Below are 14,281 nucleotides of genomic sequence, written 5' to 3' on the forward strand. Positions count from 1 at the left end.
AATCACAGCACAGATTGATGGGTACACGTCCTGCTTTTATTTTATGCTTTTACTTACTGCTTTGCTCTTATGGGTACACTCGCCAGTCCACCCATTATGCCACCATTGTCCTGAATGGGAACAACCGTTATATTCAATAAGGGGATTCGATGCATCTGGCCTGGGCACCCAGGTAGTAGGATGACCACGTCCCGGATTGTGCGGGACAGTCCCGCATTTTGGCCCTTTGTAATTTCCTCAAACGTGTGATGCTCTCCATGCTCATTAGTTGCTCATTCAACATATTTGCTGATGCTTCACCCAAAAGTGTTTAAAAGTCTCCATTCCTAACTGTTTTACATTCTCTGAGACCAACCAGAAATGTTTCCTTGGCCAAATATTCCCAGATTGTCATAAAAGCTACACGTGGTCTCTTGTTTCGCCATCACCAAATGTTGCGGGAGGTAGACTATAGCCTACATGGTGCGCTTCGTTTGCTGCTGTGGAAGCAGGGGTGTAGTGTCAAGCTACCACTTCTCACAATGGTTCTTGTTTAATAAAGTTATATCAAAGCTGAATCAATGTCTTGGAAGATCACATAATGATTGATTTGTATTTTACATAACAGAACCAAATATATTTGCATTAGTATGGCTTTACTGTTAAACCAAAAACATCACCTTTCTTATGAGATTTTAGGATGGTTAGCTGAATAGTCACATTTTTCTTCTCATGCGGCCAAAACTGTGCTACTAGGCAGAATGTGCTTGGATTGAAACAAAATACTGGAAGGCTATACAATATTAACACCATCTGCTCTAATTTGCTCACGAAACAGTGACACAGAGAGAAAGAACAACTTGTCAGATAGTGCATTGAAGAGTGATTCATTCCGGTCCTGACTTTTCATAATACCATTGCAGATCTACATTAAAGCCCAAAAACGTCAGCCGTTGTGTCGCTCTTCATTTCTTAGTTCTTCCGTGGTACATATAAAGACCGCTACAGATTTGGGCCGCGACCCGGATCAACATAGCCCTAGCAGAGTTAGTCAAACAACTGGGCAGTGAAATAGGAAATCAAATTGCCGCTTGTCTAGCAGGGGCTGCTCCTAGCACTCCCCAGCCCATAGTACTAATACCCGATTGGTCAATGGTCAATCTAATTCTGAAGTCAGACATCAGAGAACCACCCCACTTCAGGGGTTATAGCACATACCGATGCACAGTGACTGAATGGCAAGAACTTATGCAAGCTTACTTGAAAAAGAAGGGATGCAGTATATAAGAACAGGGGCAAGAGATACAGGACTGACTAATGGGGCGGGCTAAAGACATATTCAGGATTGGGCTCCGTGGAAACCCTTTCGTTAACTTAATCAGAAACCCTGAAGCTAAATACAATATCCTGAGGCAGCACTTTGGAGAGGCAATCTAATCCTCAATTACATTAGGATACTTCTATGAAACCTTACCAAGACAGTCATAGAGCTGCTTAGATTATTTGGTCAGACTGAACAAAGCAGTTGACCTTGCAAGTGAGTGCTTGCAAAGACAGGGAAAAAGAGTGGATGATGGCCTCTAAATACACCTCTGCTGTTTTCAACCAGAATCTCAGCGATCACTGCCTCATTGCCTGCATCCGTTATGGGTCCGCGGTCAAACGACCACCCCTCATCACTGTCAAACGCTCCCTAAAACACTTCTGTGAGCAGGCCTTTCTACTCAACCTGGCCCGGGTATCCTGAAAGGATATTGACCTCATCCAGTCAGTAGAGGATGCCTGGTTGTTCTTTAAAAGTGCTTTCCTTACCATCTTAAATAAGCATGACCCTTTCTAAAAATGTAGAACTAAGAACAGATATAGCCCTTGGTTCACTCCAGACTTGACTGCCCTTGACCAGCACAAAAACACTCTGTGGCGTACTGCACTTGTATCGAATAGTCCCTGCGATATGCAACTTTTCAGGGAAGTCAGGAACCAATACACACAGTCAGTTAGGAAAGCAAAGCCTAGCTTTTTCAAACAGAAATTTCAATAAGCATTTCTCTACGGCTGGCCATGCTTTCCACCCCCCCATTTATTACCTTACCTCCTTACTTCATTTGCACACACTGTATACATATTATTCTATTGTGTTATTGACTACGTTTGTTCATCCCATGTGTAACTCTGTGTTGTTGTTTTTGTTGCACTGCTTTGCTTCATCTTGGCCAGGTCGCCGTTGTAAATGAGAACTTGTTCTCAACTGGCCTACCTGGTTAAATAAAGGTGAAATAAAATGTAAAAAATAAAAGGTGCAAGCCTTTGAAAATTGGACAGTTGGAGATTTACAGGAAATGATTGACAGCCATCACAGAGACGAACAGTCAGCCAGACACAAGGCGCAGAGTACTGCCAAGGTAGAAGACGCGATAACCCCCAACGCTTGGTGTATGACTCAACACCAAGCTGTCAGTCATCATAATTCAGCCACACCCACTAACTAACAGTGGTCAGGCTATATTGAACAAAGTGATTTCTCTCATGGAAAAGCATATCAAGACATAATTTTTTGTGTTGTTTATAACTTCTTTTTTTTACTTATTTTGTACATAATGTTGCTGCTACCGTCTCTTATGACCGAAAATAACTTCTGAACATCAGAACAGCGATTACTCACCTCGATTTGGAAGAAGCTTTTTCCTTTAACGAGTACAACAAGAAGGATATTCTGCTTTCCCGGGAATAGGCCCAAATCCGTCATTTGCGTGAAGAAAAGACGGAGAAAAGGGGGCGGAGGTCAGGCTGCCTTCTGAGAATTCGTAGGCGAGCGAGTAAACTCCCACTGCAGTCCGTTCTATTGGCCAACGTGCAATCATTGGAAAATAAAATCGATGACCTGCAATCAAGATTATCATCCCAATGGGACGTTAAAAACTGAAATATCTTATGTTTCACTGATTCATGGCTGAATGACGACATGGACAATATAGAGCTGGCGGGATTTTCCATGCACCGGCAGAACAGAGAAGCTACGTCTGGTAAGACGAGGGGTGGGGGTGTGTGTCTATTTGTCAATAACAGCTGGTGCGCGATGTCTTATATTAAAGAAGTCTCGAGGTATTGCTCGCCTGAGGTAGAGTACCTTATGATAAGCTGTAGACCACACTATCTACCAAGAGAGTTCTCATCTATGTTATCCGTAGCCGTCTATTTACCACAAAAGACCGATGCTGGCACTAAGACCGCACTCAACCAACTCTATAAGGCCATAAGCCAACAAGAAAATGCTCATCCAGAAGCGGGGGACTTTAATGTAGACAAACTTAAATCCGTTTTACCTCATTTCTACCAGCATGTCACATGTGCAACCAGAGGGAAAAAAAACTCTAGACCACCTTTAATCCACACACAGAGATGCATACAAAGTTCACACCCACCCTCCATTTGGCAAATCTGACCATAATTCTATCCTCCTGATTCCTGCTTACAAGCAAAAAGTAAGCAGGAAGTACCAGTGATGCGCTCATTACGGAAGTGGTCAGATGACACGGATGCTACGCTACAGGACTGTTTTGCTAGCACAGACTGGAATATGTTCCAGGATTCATCCAATGGCATTGAGGAGTATACCACCTCAGTCATCGGCTTCATCAATAAGTGCATTTACAGTGACCATAAGTACATATCCCAACCTGAAGCCATTGATTACAGGCAACATCCGCATTGAGCTAAAGGCTAGAGCTGCCGCTTTCAAGGAGCAAGACACTAATCCGGACGCTTATAAAAAATCACGCTATGCCCTCAGACGAACCATCAAACAAGCAAAGCGTCAATACAGGATTAAGATTGAATCCTACTCTGATGTTCGTCGGATGTGGCAGGGCTTGAAAACTATTACGGACTACAAAGGGAAACCCAGATGTGAGCTGCCCAGTGACGCGAGCCTACCAGACGAGCTAAATGCCTTTTATGCTCGCTTCGAGGCAAGCAATACTGAAGCATGCATGAGAGCACCAGCTGTTTGGGACGACTGTGTGATAACGCTCTCGGTAGCCGATGTGAACAAGACCTTTAAACAGGTCAACATTCACAAAGCCGCGGGGCCAGACAGATTACCAGGACGTGCACTCAAAGCATGCGCGGACCAACTGGCAAGTGTCTTCACTGACATTTTCAACCTCTCCCTGACCGAGTCTGTAATACCTACATGTTTCAAGCAAACGACCATAGTCCCTGTGCCCAAGGAAGCGAAGGTAACCTGCCTAAATGATTATAGCCCCATAGCACTCATGTTGTAGCCATGAAGTGCTTTGAAAGGCTGGTCATGGCTCACATCAACAGCATCCTCCCAGACACCCTAGACCCACTCTAATTCGTATACCGCCCCAACAGATCCACAGATGAAGCAATCTCAATCGCACTCCACGCTGCCCTTTCCCACCTGGACAAAAGGAACACCTATGTGAGAATGCTGTTCATTGACTACAGCTCAGCGTTCAACACCATAGTGCCCACGAAGTTTTCACTAAGCTAAGGATCCTGGGACTACACACCTCCCTCTGCAACTGGATCCTGGACTTCTTGACGGGCCGCCCCCCAGGTGGTAAGGGTAGGCAACAACACATCTGCCACGCTGATCCTAAACACTAGGGCCCCTCAAGGGTGTGAACTTAGTCCCCTCCTGTACTCCCTGTTCACCCACGATTGTGTGGCCAAACACGTCTCCAACACTATCATTAAGTTTGCTGACGACACAACAGTGGTAGGCCAAGTGTAGGACCAAAAGGCTCCTTAACAGCTTCCAACCCCAAGACTTCTATGGTGCGCAACCACTCGTTCTAGACAGTGTTTAACTAGCCAGCATGTCATCATGTCATCAGACAAACTTGAAGTGGAGACTACCCAGATACATTATGGCATGTAGGCAGGTTACTTGAAAATACAGCTGTAAGGGTGTTATTAGGTATGCTATTTATGCACATCTTATAAAGTAATAGTATTAATGTCCTGTGAGTAATATTACCCAAAACACTTCAGAGGGCTTCCCATTTGGAACGTCAGGTGTGGCACATCCTTTCCAGTTGATCCTGGGAATTCTGAAGAAAGTCTCCAACACAACAGGATTGATGAGAGACAAGAAATCAGGGTGTTTAGTTACACACATGCCATCTTCTGCTCCATCATCAGTCTGATGTTCTACCTCCTCAATTAAGGAATGAGCTGGTCCTGTTCTCAACAGAAGAAACATTCACTGTCTATTGGTAGAGGTAGGCATCTCCTGCAACTGCACCATCAGTCACTGTCTGTTCTGGGAAGAGCCTGTGGTTCATTGATGTCTCCTTGCTCCTGTCTCTCTAGCTTTTCTCTCTCGGTCAATCTGCAAATAGACCAACTAAGTATATCAAACCGATATGGCACAACAGTACCATTCTGAAAATAAGGCCGGTCCCCAATTTCCTCTTATTAAGAATAATGGAGTCCACTGTGTTCTTGGGGACCTTCAATGCTGCAAATGTTTTGATACCCTTCCCCAGATCTGTGCCTCGACACAATCCTGTCTCGGAGCTCTACGGACAATTCCTTCGACCTCATGGTTTGGTTTTTGTTCTGACATGCATTGTCAACTGTGGGACCTTATATAGACATGTGTGTCTTTCCAAATCATGACCAATCAATTGAATTTACCACAGGTGGACTCAAAGTTGTAGAAACATCTCAAGGATGATCAATTGAAACAGGATGCACCTGAGCTCAATTTCGAGTCTCATAGCAAAAGGTCTGAATACTTAAGTAAATATTTTTATTACCATTTTTTTTAAAGGGTATTGTGTGTAGATGTAATGTAACAAAATGTGGGAAAATGTAACAAATGTGGGAAAAGTCAAGTGGTCTGAATACTTTCTGAAGGCACTGTACAGTACCAGTCAAAAGTTTCAACACACCTACTCATTCCAGGGTTTTTCTTTATTTTTACTATTTTCTACAATGTAGAATAATAGGAAATACATCAAAACTGTGAAATAACACATATGGAATCATGTAGTAATGTGTTAAACAAATCAATATATTTTAGATTCTTCAAAGTAGCCACCCTTTGCCTTGATGACAGCTTTGCACACTCTTGGCATTCTCTCAACCAGCTTCATGAGGTAGTCACCTTGAATGCATTTCAACTAACAGGTGTGCCTTATTAATTTGTAGAATGTATTTCCTTCTTAATGCTTTTGAGCCAATCAGGAAAGAAAGAACCAGAGTTACCTCTGCTGCAGAGGATAAGTTCAATAGAGTTACCAGCCTCAAAAATTGCAGCCCAAATAAATGTTTCACAGAGTTCAAGTAACAGACACATTTCAACATCAACTGTTCAGAGGAGAGGTGTTTGTCTATTGTTGTGACTTAGATGAAGATCAGATCACATTTTATGACCAATTTATGCAGAAGTCCAGGTAATTCCAAAGGATTCACATACTTTTTCTTGCTACTGTATCTTGGCAATTTAGTTAAGAATGTTCTTATTTACAATGACGGTCTACCCCGGCCAAACCCTAACCTGGACGACGCTGGGCCAATTGTGCACCGCCCTATGGGACTCCCAATCACGGTCGGTTGTGATACAGCCCGGGAATCGAACCAGAGTCTGTAGTGATGCCTCTAGCACTGAGATGCAGTGCCTTAGACTGCTGCGCCACTCGGGAGCCCAAAGGACATCAATAAGAAAAGAGACTTGCTTGGGCCAAGAAACACGAGCAATGGATTTTAGCCGGGTGGAAATCTGTACTTTGGTCTGATGAGTCCAAATTTGAGATATTTGGTTCCAACTGCCGTGTCTTTGTGAGATGCAGAATAGGTGAATGGATGATCTCCGCATGTGCTTCCCACCGTGAAGCATGGAGGAGGTGGTGTGATGGTGCTTTGCTGGTGACACTGTCTGTGATTTATTTAGAATTCAAGGCACACTTAACTAGCATGGCTACCACAGCATTCTGCAGCGATATGCCATCCCATCTGGTTTGCGCTTAGTGGGACTATCATTTGTTTTTCAACAGGGCAATGACCCAACACACCTCCAGGCTGTGTAAGGGCTATTTGACCAAGAAGGAGAGTGATGGAGTGATGCATCAGATGACCTGGCCTCCACAATCACCCGACCTAAACTCAATTGAGATGGTTTGGGATGTGTTGGGCCGCAGAGTGAAGGAAAAGCAGCCAACAAGTGCTCAGCATGTGTGGGAACTCCTTCAAGACTGTTGGAAAAGCATTCCAGGTGAAGCTGGTTGAGAGAATACCAAGATTGTGCAAAGGGTGGCTACTTTGAAGAATCTAAAATGTCAAATATATTTTGATTTGTTTAACACTTTTTTTGGTTACTACATAATTCCATATGTGTTATTTCATAGTTTTGATGTCTTCACTCTTATTCTACAATGTAGAAAATAGTAAAAATAAAGAAAAACCCTTGAATGAGTAGGTGTGTCCAAACTTTTGACTGGTACTGTATATAAACATGTCTAGTTAGGCTACCTCAAAGTAGCCTTATCCATTTGATCCCTGATTAATTGAATGGGGGAATGATTTTATAAAGACAAAGTATTTGGTTGTAATTATACAATATTTTATATCAAGGGTGGCAACCATCCTCCAGGATAGCTACTGCGTGTGCAGGCATTTCTTCAAGCCTTGGACTAACCTCATTGTAGCCTAAACATCAATTGCCCAACAGGACCTTGATAAGCAGACTTGGGTGTTTCAGGGCTGGATCAAAAGCCAAGCCTGCACACCCAGGAGCTCTGCAGATGGTGGTTGACCACATGTGACTAACAGTGCAGTTCTACTTTGCGGGGGTTTAAGTGCCTCGATCAAGTGTACAACGGCATTAGATGGTAGGCCTGCATGGGATCAGATACAGCAGCATTCCAGTGTCATTAATGGTTACTTTTTCATGTCGGCTATAATAGTAATAGTCATGGAAAAGATGTATGAACCCTTAACAGTGAACAATAAGAGGTCCTGTATAGCATAATGTCATTTGTGAATTTCTAGTCTAATGTACCAACCTGTACTTCTCACATACTTCTTTCATATCACTTCTTTCATATCAAGCACTGATCAGCATATGTTCGAGGAATGACGACAGGTGCCGGTTTTGAGTTTCTTTCCTCTCATTAATGGGATGCAACTGAAGCTCAATTAAATCTTGTAGGCTAATATTTTCAAAACATTTTTTTCTCTCATTACGGAGTCCTCTCTAGCCACTTTACTTTGAACAACGTGATCTTGCATTGACACTGCCTTCTTACAAGGGAATTACCGCAGCAGGTCATCAAGGTATTGTTTCTTCTTAAAAAACTCTACATTGCGCCAAATTTGCTCGCACCGTGTTCCATAACGCCATAGGAAATATTAATGTTGTTTCCAACTACCAATCAGCAACTGCATATTCAACGTTGAGATCATAGTTAAGATTGCCAAAAGGAGTGGCAAGGAGTGGAATGTTAGCAAAAGACACTGGTACTCACTACTCAGGCAAGTCATAACCTGCCTCTGGTGGGAAACAAACACAGCTCCATACAACCCTCAGCATACCCAGCCTCTCAGTCCCTCTCTCACACACACGCACACACTTGTTTTTCTATCCTTGTGGGGCCCTAAAATGTATTTCCATTCAAAATCCTATTTCCCCTAACACTAATTGTAACCCTAAGCCTAGCCCCTAAGCTCAAAATAGCCTTTGTTCCCATGTGGATGTAGGACATGTCCCCACGAAGGAGAATTTTCCTTAAACCTAACCCTAGCTTTAGGGTTAACTCCTAATTCTAACCGTAATCCTAGCCCCCTAAAGTCAAAATAGCCTTTGTCCTCATGGGAAATGTCCCCACAAGGGAGAATTTTCCTTGTTTTACTATCCTTGTGGGGACGTTTAGGTCCATGCAAAGATAGAACAAAACCACACGCATCACTGTGGTTTCATATACAGTGGGGGAAAAAAGTATTTGATCCCCTGCTGATTTTGTACGTTTGCCCACTTACAAAGAAATGATAAGTCTATAATTTTAATAGTAGGTTTATTTGAACAGTGACAGACAGAATAACAACAAAAAAATCCAGAAAAACGCATGTCAAAAATGTTATAAACTGATTTGCATTTTAATGAGGGAAATAAGTATTTGACCCCCTCTCAATCAGAAAGATTTCTGGCTCCCAGGTGTCTTTTTTACAGGTAACGAGCTGAGACTAGGAGCACACTCTTAAAGGGAGTGCTCCTAACCGTAGCTTGTTACCTGTAAAAAAGACACCTGTCCACAGAAGCAATCAATCAATCAGATTCCAAACTCTCCACCATGGCCAAGACCAAAGAGCTCTCCAAGGATGTCAGGGACAAGATTGTAGACCTACACAAGGCTGGAATGGGCTACAAGACCATCGCCAAGCAGCTTGGTGAGAAGGTGACAACATTTGGTGCGATTATTCGCAAATGGAAGACACACAAAAGAACTGTCAATATCCCTCGGCCTGGGGCTCCATGCAAGATCTCACCTCGTGGAGTTGCAATGATTATGAGAACAGTGAGAAATCAGCCCAGAACTACACGGGAGGATCTTGTCAATGATCTCAAGGCAGCTGGGACCATAGTCACCAAGAAAACAATTGGTAACACACTACGCCGTGAAGGACTGAAATCCTGCAGCGCCCGCAAGGTCCCCCTGCTCAAGAATACATATACAGGCCCATCTGAAGTCTGCCAATGAACATCTGAATGACTCAGAGGACAACTGGTGAAAGTGTTGTGGTCAGATGAGACCAAAATGGAGCTCTTTGACATCAACTCAACTCGCCGTGTTTGGTTGAGGAGGAATGCTGCCTATGACCCCAAGAACACCATCTCCACCGTCAAACATGGAGGTGGAAACATGCTTTGGGGGTGTTTTTCTGCTAAGGGGACAGGACAACTTCACCGCATCAAAGGGACGATGGACGGGGCCATGTACCGTCAAATCTTGGGTGGAAACCTCCTTCCCTCAGCCAGGGCATTGAAAATGGGACGTGGATGGGTATTCCAGTATGACAATGACCCAAAACACACAGCCAAGGCAACAAAGGAGTGGCTCAAGAAGAAGCACATTAAGGTCCTTGAGTGGCCTAGCCAGTCTCCAGACCTTAATCCCATAGACAATCTGTGGAGGGAGTTGAAGGTTCGAGTTGCCAAACGTCAGCCTCGAAACCTTAATGACTTGGAGAAGATCTGCAAAGAGGAGTGGGACAAAATCCCTCCTGAGGTGTGTGCAAACCTGGTGGCCAACTACAAGAAACGTCTGACCTCTGATTGCAAACAAGGGTTTTGCCACCAAGTACTAAGTCATGTTTTGCAGAGGGGTCAAATACTTATTTCCCTCATTAAAATGCAAATCAGTTTATAACATTTTTGACATGCGTTTTTCTGGATTTTTTTTGTTGTTCTTCTGTCTCTCGCTGTTCAAATAAACCTACTATTAAAATTATAGATTTATCATTTCTTTGTAAGTGGGCAAACATACAAAATCAGCAGGAGATCAAATACTTTTTTCCCCCACTGTATGTATATATATATATATATATATATATAAATAAGAGAGAGAGCAAGCTCTGAACTGACAACTCTGCATGTCACCTCACATGACCTTAAAAAGGATCCACTCACACACACTTCACAGGCAAATGTATAAGATCCCTCCTTCAAACAACCAAGGATCCACTTACACACGCTATGCATATAGCAGAACAAGACCCTTATTCTGCAGATGTGATATCTCTATTTGGCCAGAGGTTCCTGTGAGTTTGGTGGAGAGAGACGATGGGAGGTCCTGATTTGCGTTGACTATTTAATAAACAAGGCCCTCTCCTCCCTCTTTCCTACTTCTCCCTATTTCTTCTCCTCTCCGCTGTGTGACAGGGCCATCAGGGGACAATGAAAGGGAATCTCTTCTGTCACAATTTGGCTTGTGGCCTTTCGACTTCCCATCTGGTTGGGTGACGCGCTTTCACAGAGGATGACATACACACACACACATTGTGGCAGAAACTGGTAACCCGCTGATGGCCATTCATGAGCCCATTAGAGTGAGAGTAATGTGGAGAGATGGGAGAGTGAGATGTGTGTGTTTGTCAGAGATGGAAGATTTTCATAATTGATCTGGATGTCTTAGTGCTTTTTGTTATATTGTTGTGCTCGTTATCGCTGTGCCTTTTCTTGTTGTGCTTTTCGTCGTTGATGTGCTTTTTAAGTGTCACTTTGTCGTTTTTGTTGCACTTTTTGTCGTTGTGCCTTATGTTGTTTTGATTTGCATTTACGTTGTATGACAATTTTTAAAATACATCCAATACCTATGTATGAATAAAACCCTGGAAGATGACTCAAAAACATACAGAGATGAGATAATGCTTTGTCTTTTCACAGAAATGTGTCTTTGCATCTGAAATTGGCTCCCTAAATAACAATACAGAAAAAGAAAAGTTAGAGAAGTCATTGTCTTTTGATTTCTCCCCTCATTTCACTTCGAGATTTGAAGATGTATTCTGCCCAGTTAATGACGTGTAAAGGACTTGTAAGGGGCTTTGTTGAGAGGGCCTCGTGTGTGTGTGTGTGTGTGTGTGTGTGTGTGTGTGTGTGTGTGTGTGAGCTCAGAGACGATGTGTTACAGACTCTGGAAAGTTGTTTCCAATTAAATGGCCCAGTTCTAAATTCTCTGCAACACTCAGACCACTTAGAGGAGTGGATTCTTTAACACTTTTTTTTTTATTAGCACCCTAATACCATTTTTTTCTTAGTTCGCATTGTTCCCCCCAATCTTCACCTATCTTGATGCAAAACAGGACATATTCCTGGGATGTGTGTATGTATGTGCTGGTTTACTTTGCCACCTTGAAATTAGAGAGGACTCTGCAACCAAACAGTGATGAAACTAACTGTGGAAACGGTGTCTGTGTTCTGAGCCCCTGGTCTAACTTGGTTCCGTCTGTCTGTGTTGCAGGGTCGTTGTATCAACTTCACACGCGTAAAAAACAAGGAGTCCATTCAACCCCCTCCTGCCCGTCGCTCTCAAACCCTTCCCCCTCCTCCAGTTCAGAGGCCTCTAGTCCAACCGTCCTCTCCTCCCCCACACTCCACTCCTCCCTCCGTCTCCATCCCTCCCTCCCGTGCCCCCCCGTCCAGCCGACTTCCCCCAGGCCCCCCTCCAGCCCGTGCACCCCCAGGCCCCCCTCCCTCTCGCCCGCCACCCAGGCCCTGAGGACAAGACAAACCCCTATTACGCCCTCACAGTAGTAACACCCCCCAAAAAACACTCTCCTCACACCACCAAGAGCAAAAGGTATTTATTTAATCCAGGGGTTTAGGCTTTGATCTCAAAGGTTTGTTGCTGGACAGCAAATATCATATTTTGGTGAATACCAAATCAACTACTGAGTTCACAGTAAACGTCTCTGGTCTTTAGGAGGTGCAGACAAATTCTGTTCCCTCAAATTGTTTTGTCTTATGAACAGAAATCCAATTGTAATTGTATTGAATCGTACATGGATTGAATCGTAAATAGGTCAACTCGGCCAGAGGGATATTGTGAACCTTGACATTGGAGGTTTACAATATCCCTCTGCTGGCCGAGTTGACATATTTAAAGAAATGCCATTGGTTTGTGAAGAAAAAGTTTTATATCTTTAATAGGCTGATGAGGAATTAAATGTAACCTCAAACTTAAGCTTTTTATAATGTTAGTTTGGAGGCCAGGCTAAAGGTCCCTCACTAGAGACTAAAATGATAATGTGCTTTGTGTTCATCTGTTAACAGTGCAAAAACATTTTGTCCATCATTAAAGCATTTTCTTTCCAATATTTGCGTCCAGCATTTTTATTCTGTGTTACAAGTTAAAATTAAAATAATTTTTCATATTTGCCTTTAAAAAAATGTAAAATACACTACATGACAAGGTATGTGGACACCTGCTCATCTAACATCTAATTTCAAAATCATGGGCATTAATATAGAGTTGGTTCCCCCTTTGCTGCTATAACAGCCGCCACTATTCTGGGAAGGCTTTCCTTTAGATGTTGGAACATTGCTGCGGGGACTTGCTTCCACTCAGCCACGAGCATTAGAGAGGTCAGGCACTGATGTTGGGCGATAAGGCCTGGCTCGCAGTCGGTGTTTGATGCGGTTGAGGTCAGGGCTCTGTGCAGGCCAGTCAAGTTCTTCCACACTGATCTCGACAAACCATTTCTGTATAGACCTCACTTTGTGCACTGGGGCATTATCATGCCGAAACAGGAAAGGGCCTTCCCACAATGTTGGAAGCACAGAATCGTCTAGAATGTAATTTTATTCTGTAGCATTTCACTAGCCCGAACTACAAAAAACAGCCCCAGACCATTATTCCTCCTCCACCAAACTTTACAGTTAGCACAATGCATTGGGTCAGTTAGCGTTCTCCTGGCATCCTCCAAACCCACTGCCAGATGGCGAAATGTGATTCATCACTCCAGAGAACGTGCTTCCACTGCTCCAGATTCCAATGGCGGTGAGCTTTACACCACTACAGCCAACATTTGGCATTGCGCATGGTGATCTTCGGCTTGTGCCGGGCTGCTCGGCCATGGAAACCCATTTCATGAAGCTCCCGACTAACAGTTCTTGTGCTGACGTTGCTTCCAGGGGCAGTTTGGAAGTCAGTAGTGAGTGTTCTAACCGAGGACAGACCATTTTTACACGCTTTGCGCTTCAGCGGTCCCGTTCTGTGAGCTTGTGTGGCCTACCACGTCGCGGCTGAGCCGTTGTTGCTCCTAGACGTTTCCACTTCACAATAAGAGCACTTAGTTGACCGGGGCAGCTCTGGCAGGGCAGACATTTGACAAACTGATTTTTGGGAAGGTGGCATCCTATGCCACGTTGAAAGTCACTTAGGTCTTCAGTAAGGTCACTCTAGGGCCAATGTTTGTCTATGGAGATTTCATGGCTGTGTGATCGATTTTATACACCTGTGTGTGGCTGAAATACCTGAATCCACTCATTTGAGTATGCGAGTGACTTTCCCAAAGTCATGTTAACCAGTTGAGCTGATATGACGAGTATAATAAATAACAAGTTGTTCTGCTGAAACCTAAACATATTTATTATTTTAGGTTAATAAAATATGTCATGTTTTTATCTTCAGTAAATGTGCTTTTAATTAAACAGATTACACGTTTGGTTCTGTTAAGGCCCTCATTGGCAAATGTAGTTAATTTATCGTACTGTAAGGAAACTCTTGATGGATTATCAGATTGAGTTCATAATTACTCAGTGCTCCCAAAT

General features: G+C 43.4%; 1 protein-coding gene across 2 annotated transcripts in view; it reads left to right on the plus strand.

The window, feature by feature from the left end:
* The window catches only part of LOC115194031 (anthrax toxin receptor 1), a 68,878-nt gene extending 56,055 nt beyond the window's left edge, over window positions 1-12,823 (plus strand). Inside the window, exon 18 of one of the 2 annotated variants that reach the window (XM_029753296.1) lies at window positions 10,892-11,446. In XM_029753296.1, the coding sequence (XP_029609156.1) occupies window positions 10,892-10,972 (81 nt within the window). In that variant the 3' untranslated portion in view covers window positions 10,973-11,446. Of the gene's footprint in view, window positions 1-10,891; window positions 11,447-11,969 lie in introns of those variants that run through there. The other variant, XM_029753295.1, reaches the window with a different exon arrangement.
* The last annotated feature ends 1,458 nt before the right edge of the window (window positions 12,824-14,281 follow it).

Source organism: Salmo trutta, chromosome 5, assembly GCF_901001165.1.
Source record: "Salmo trutta chromosome 5, fSalTru1.1, whole genome shotgun sequence".
NCBI lineage: Eukaryota > Metazoa > Chordata > Actinopteri > Salmoniformes > Salmonidae > Salmo > Salmo trutta.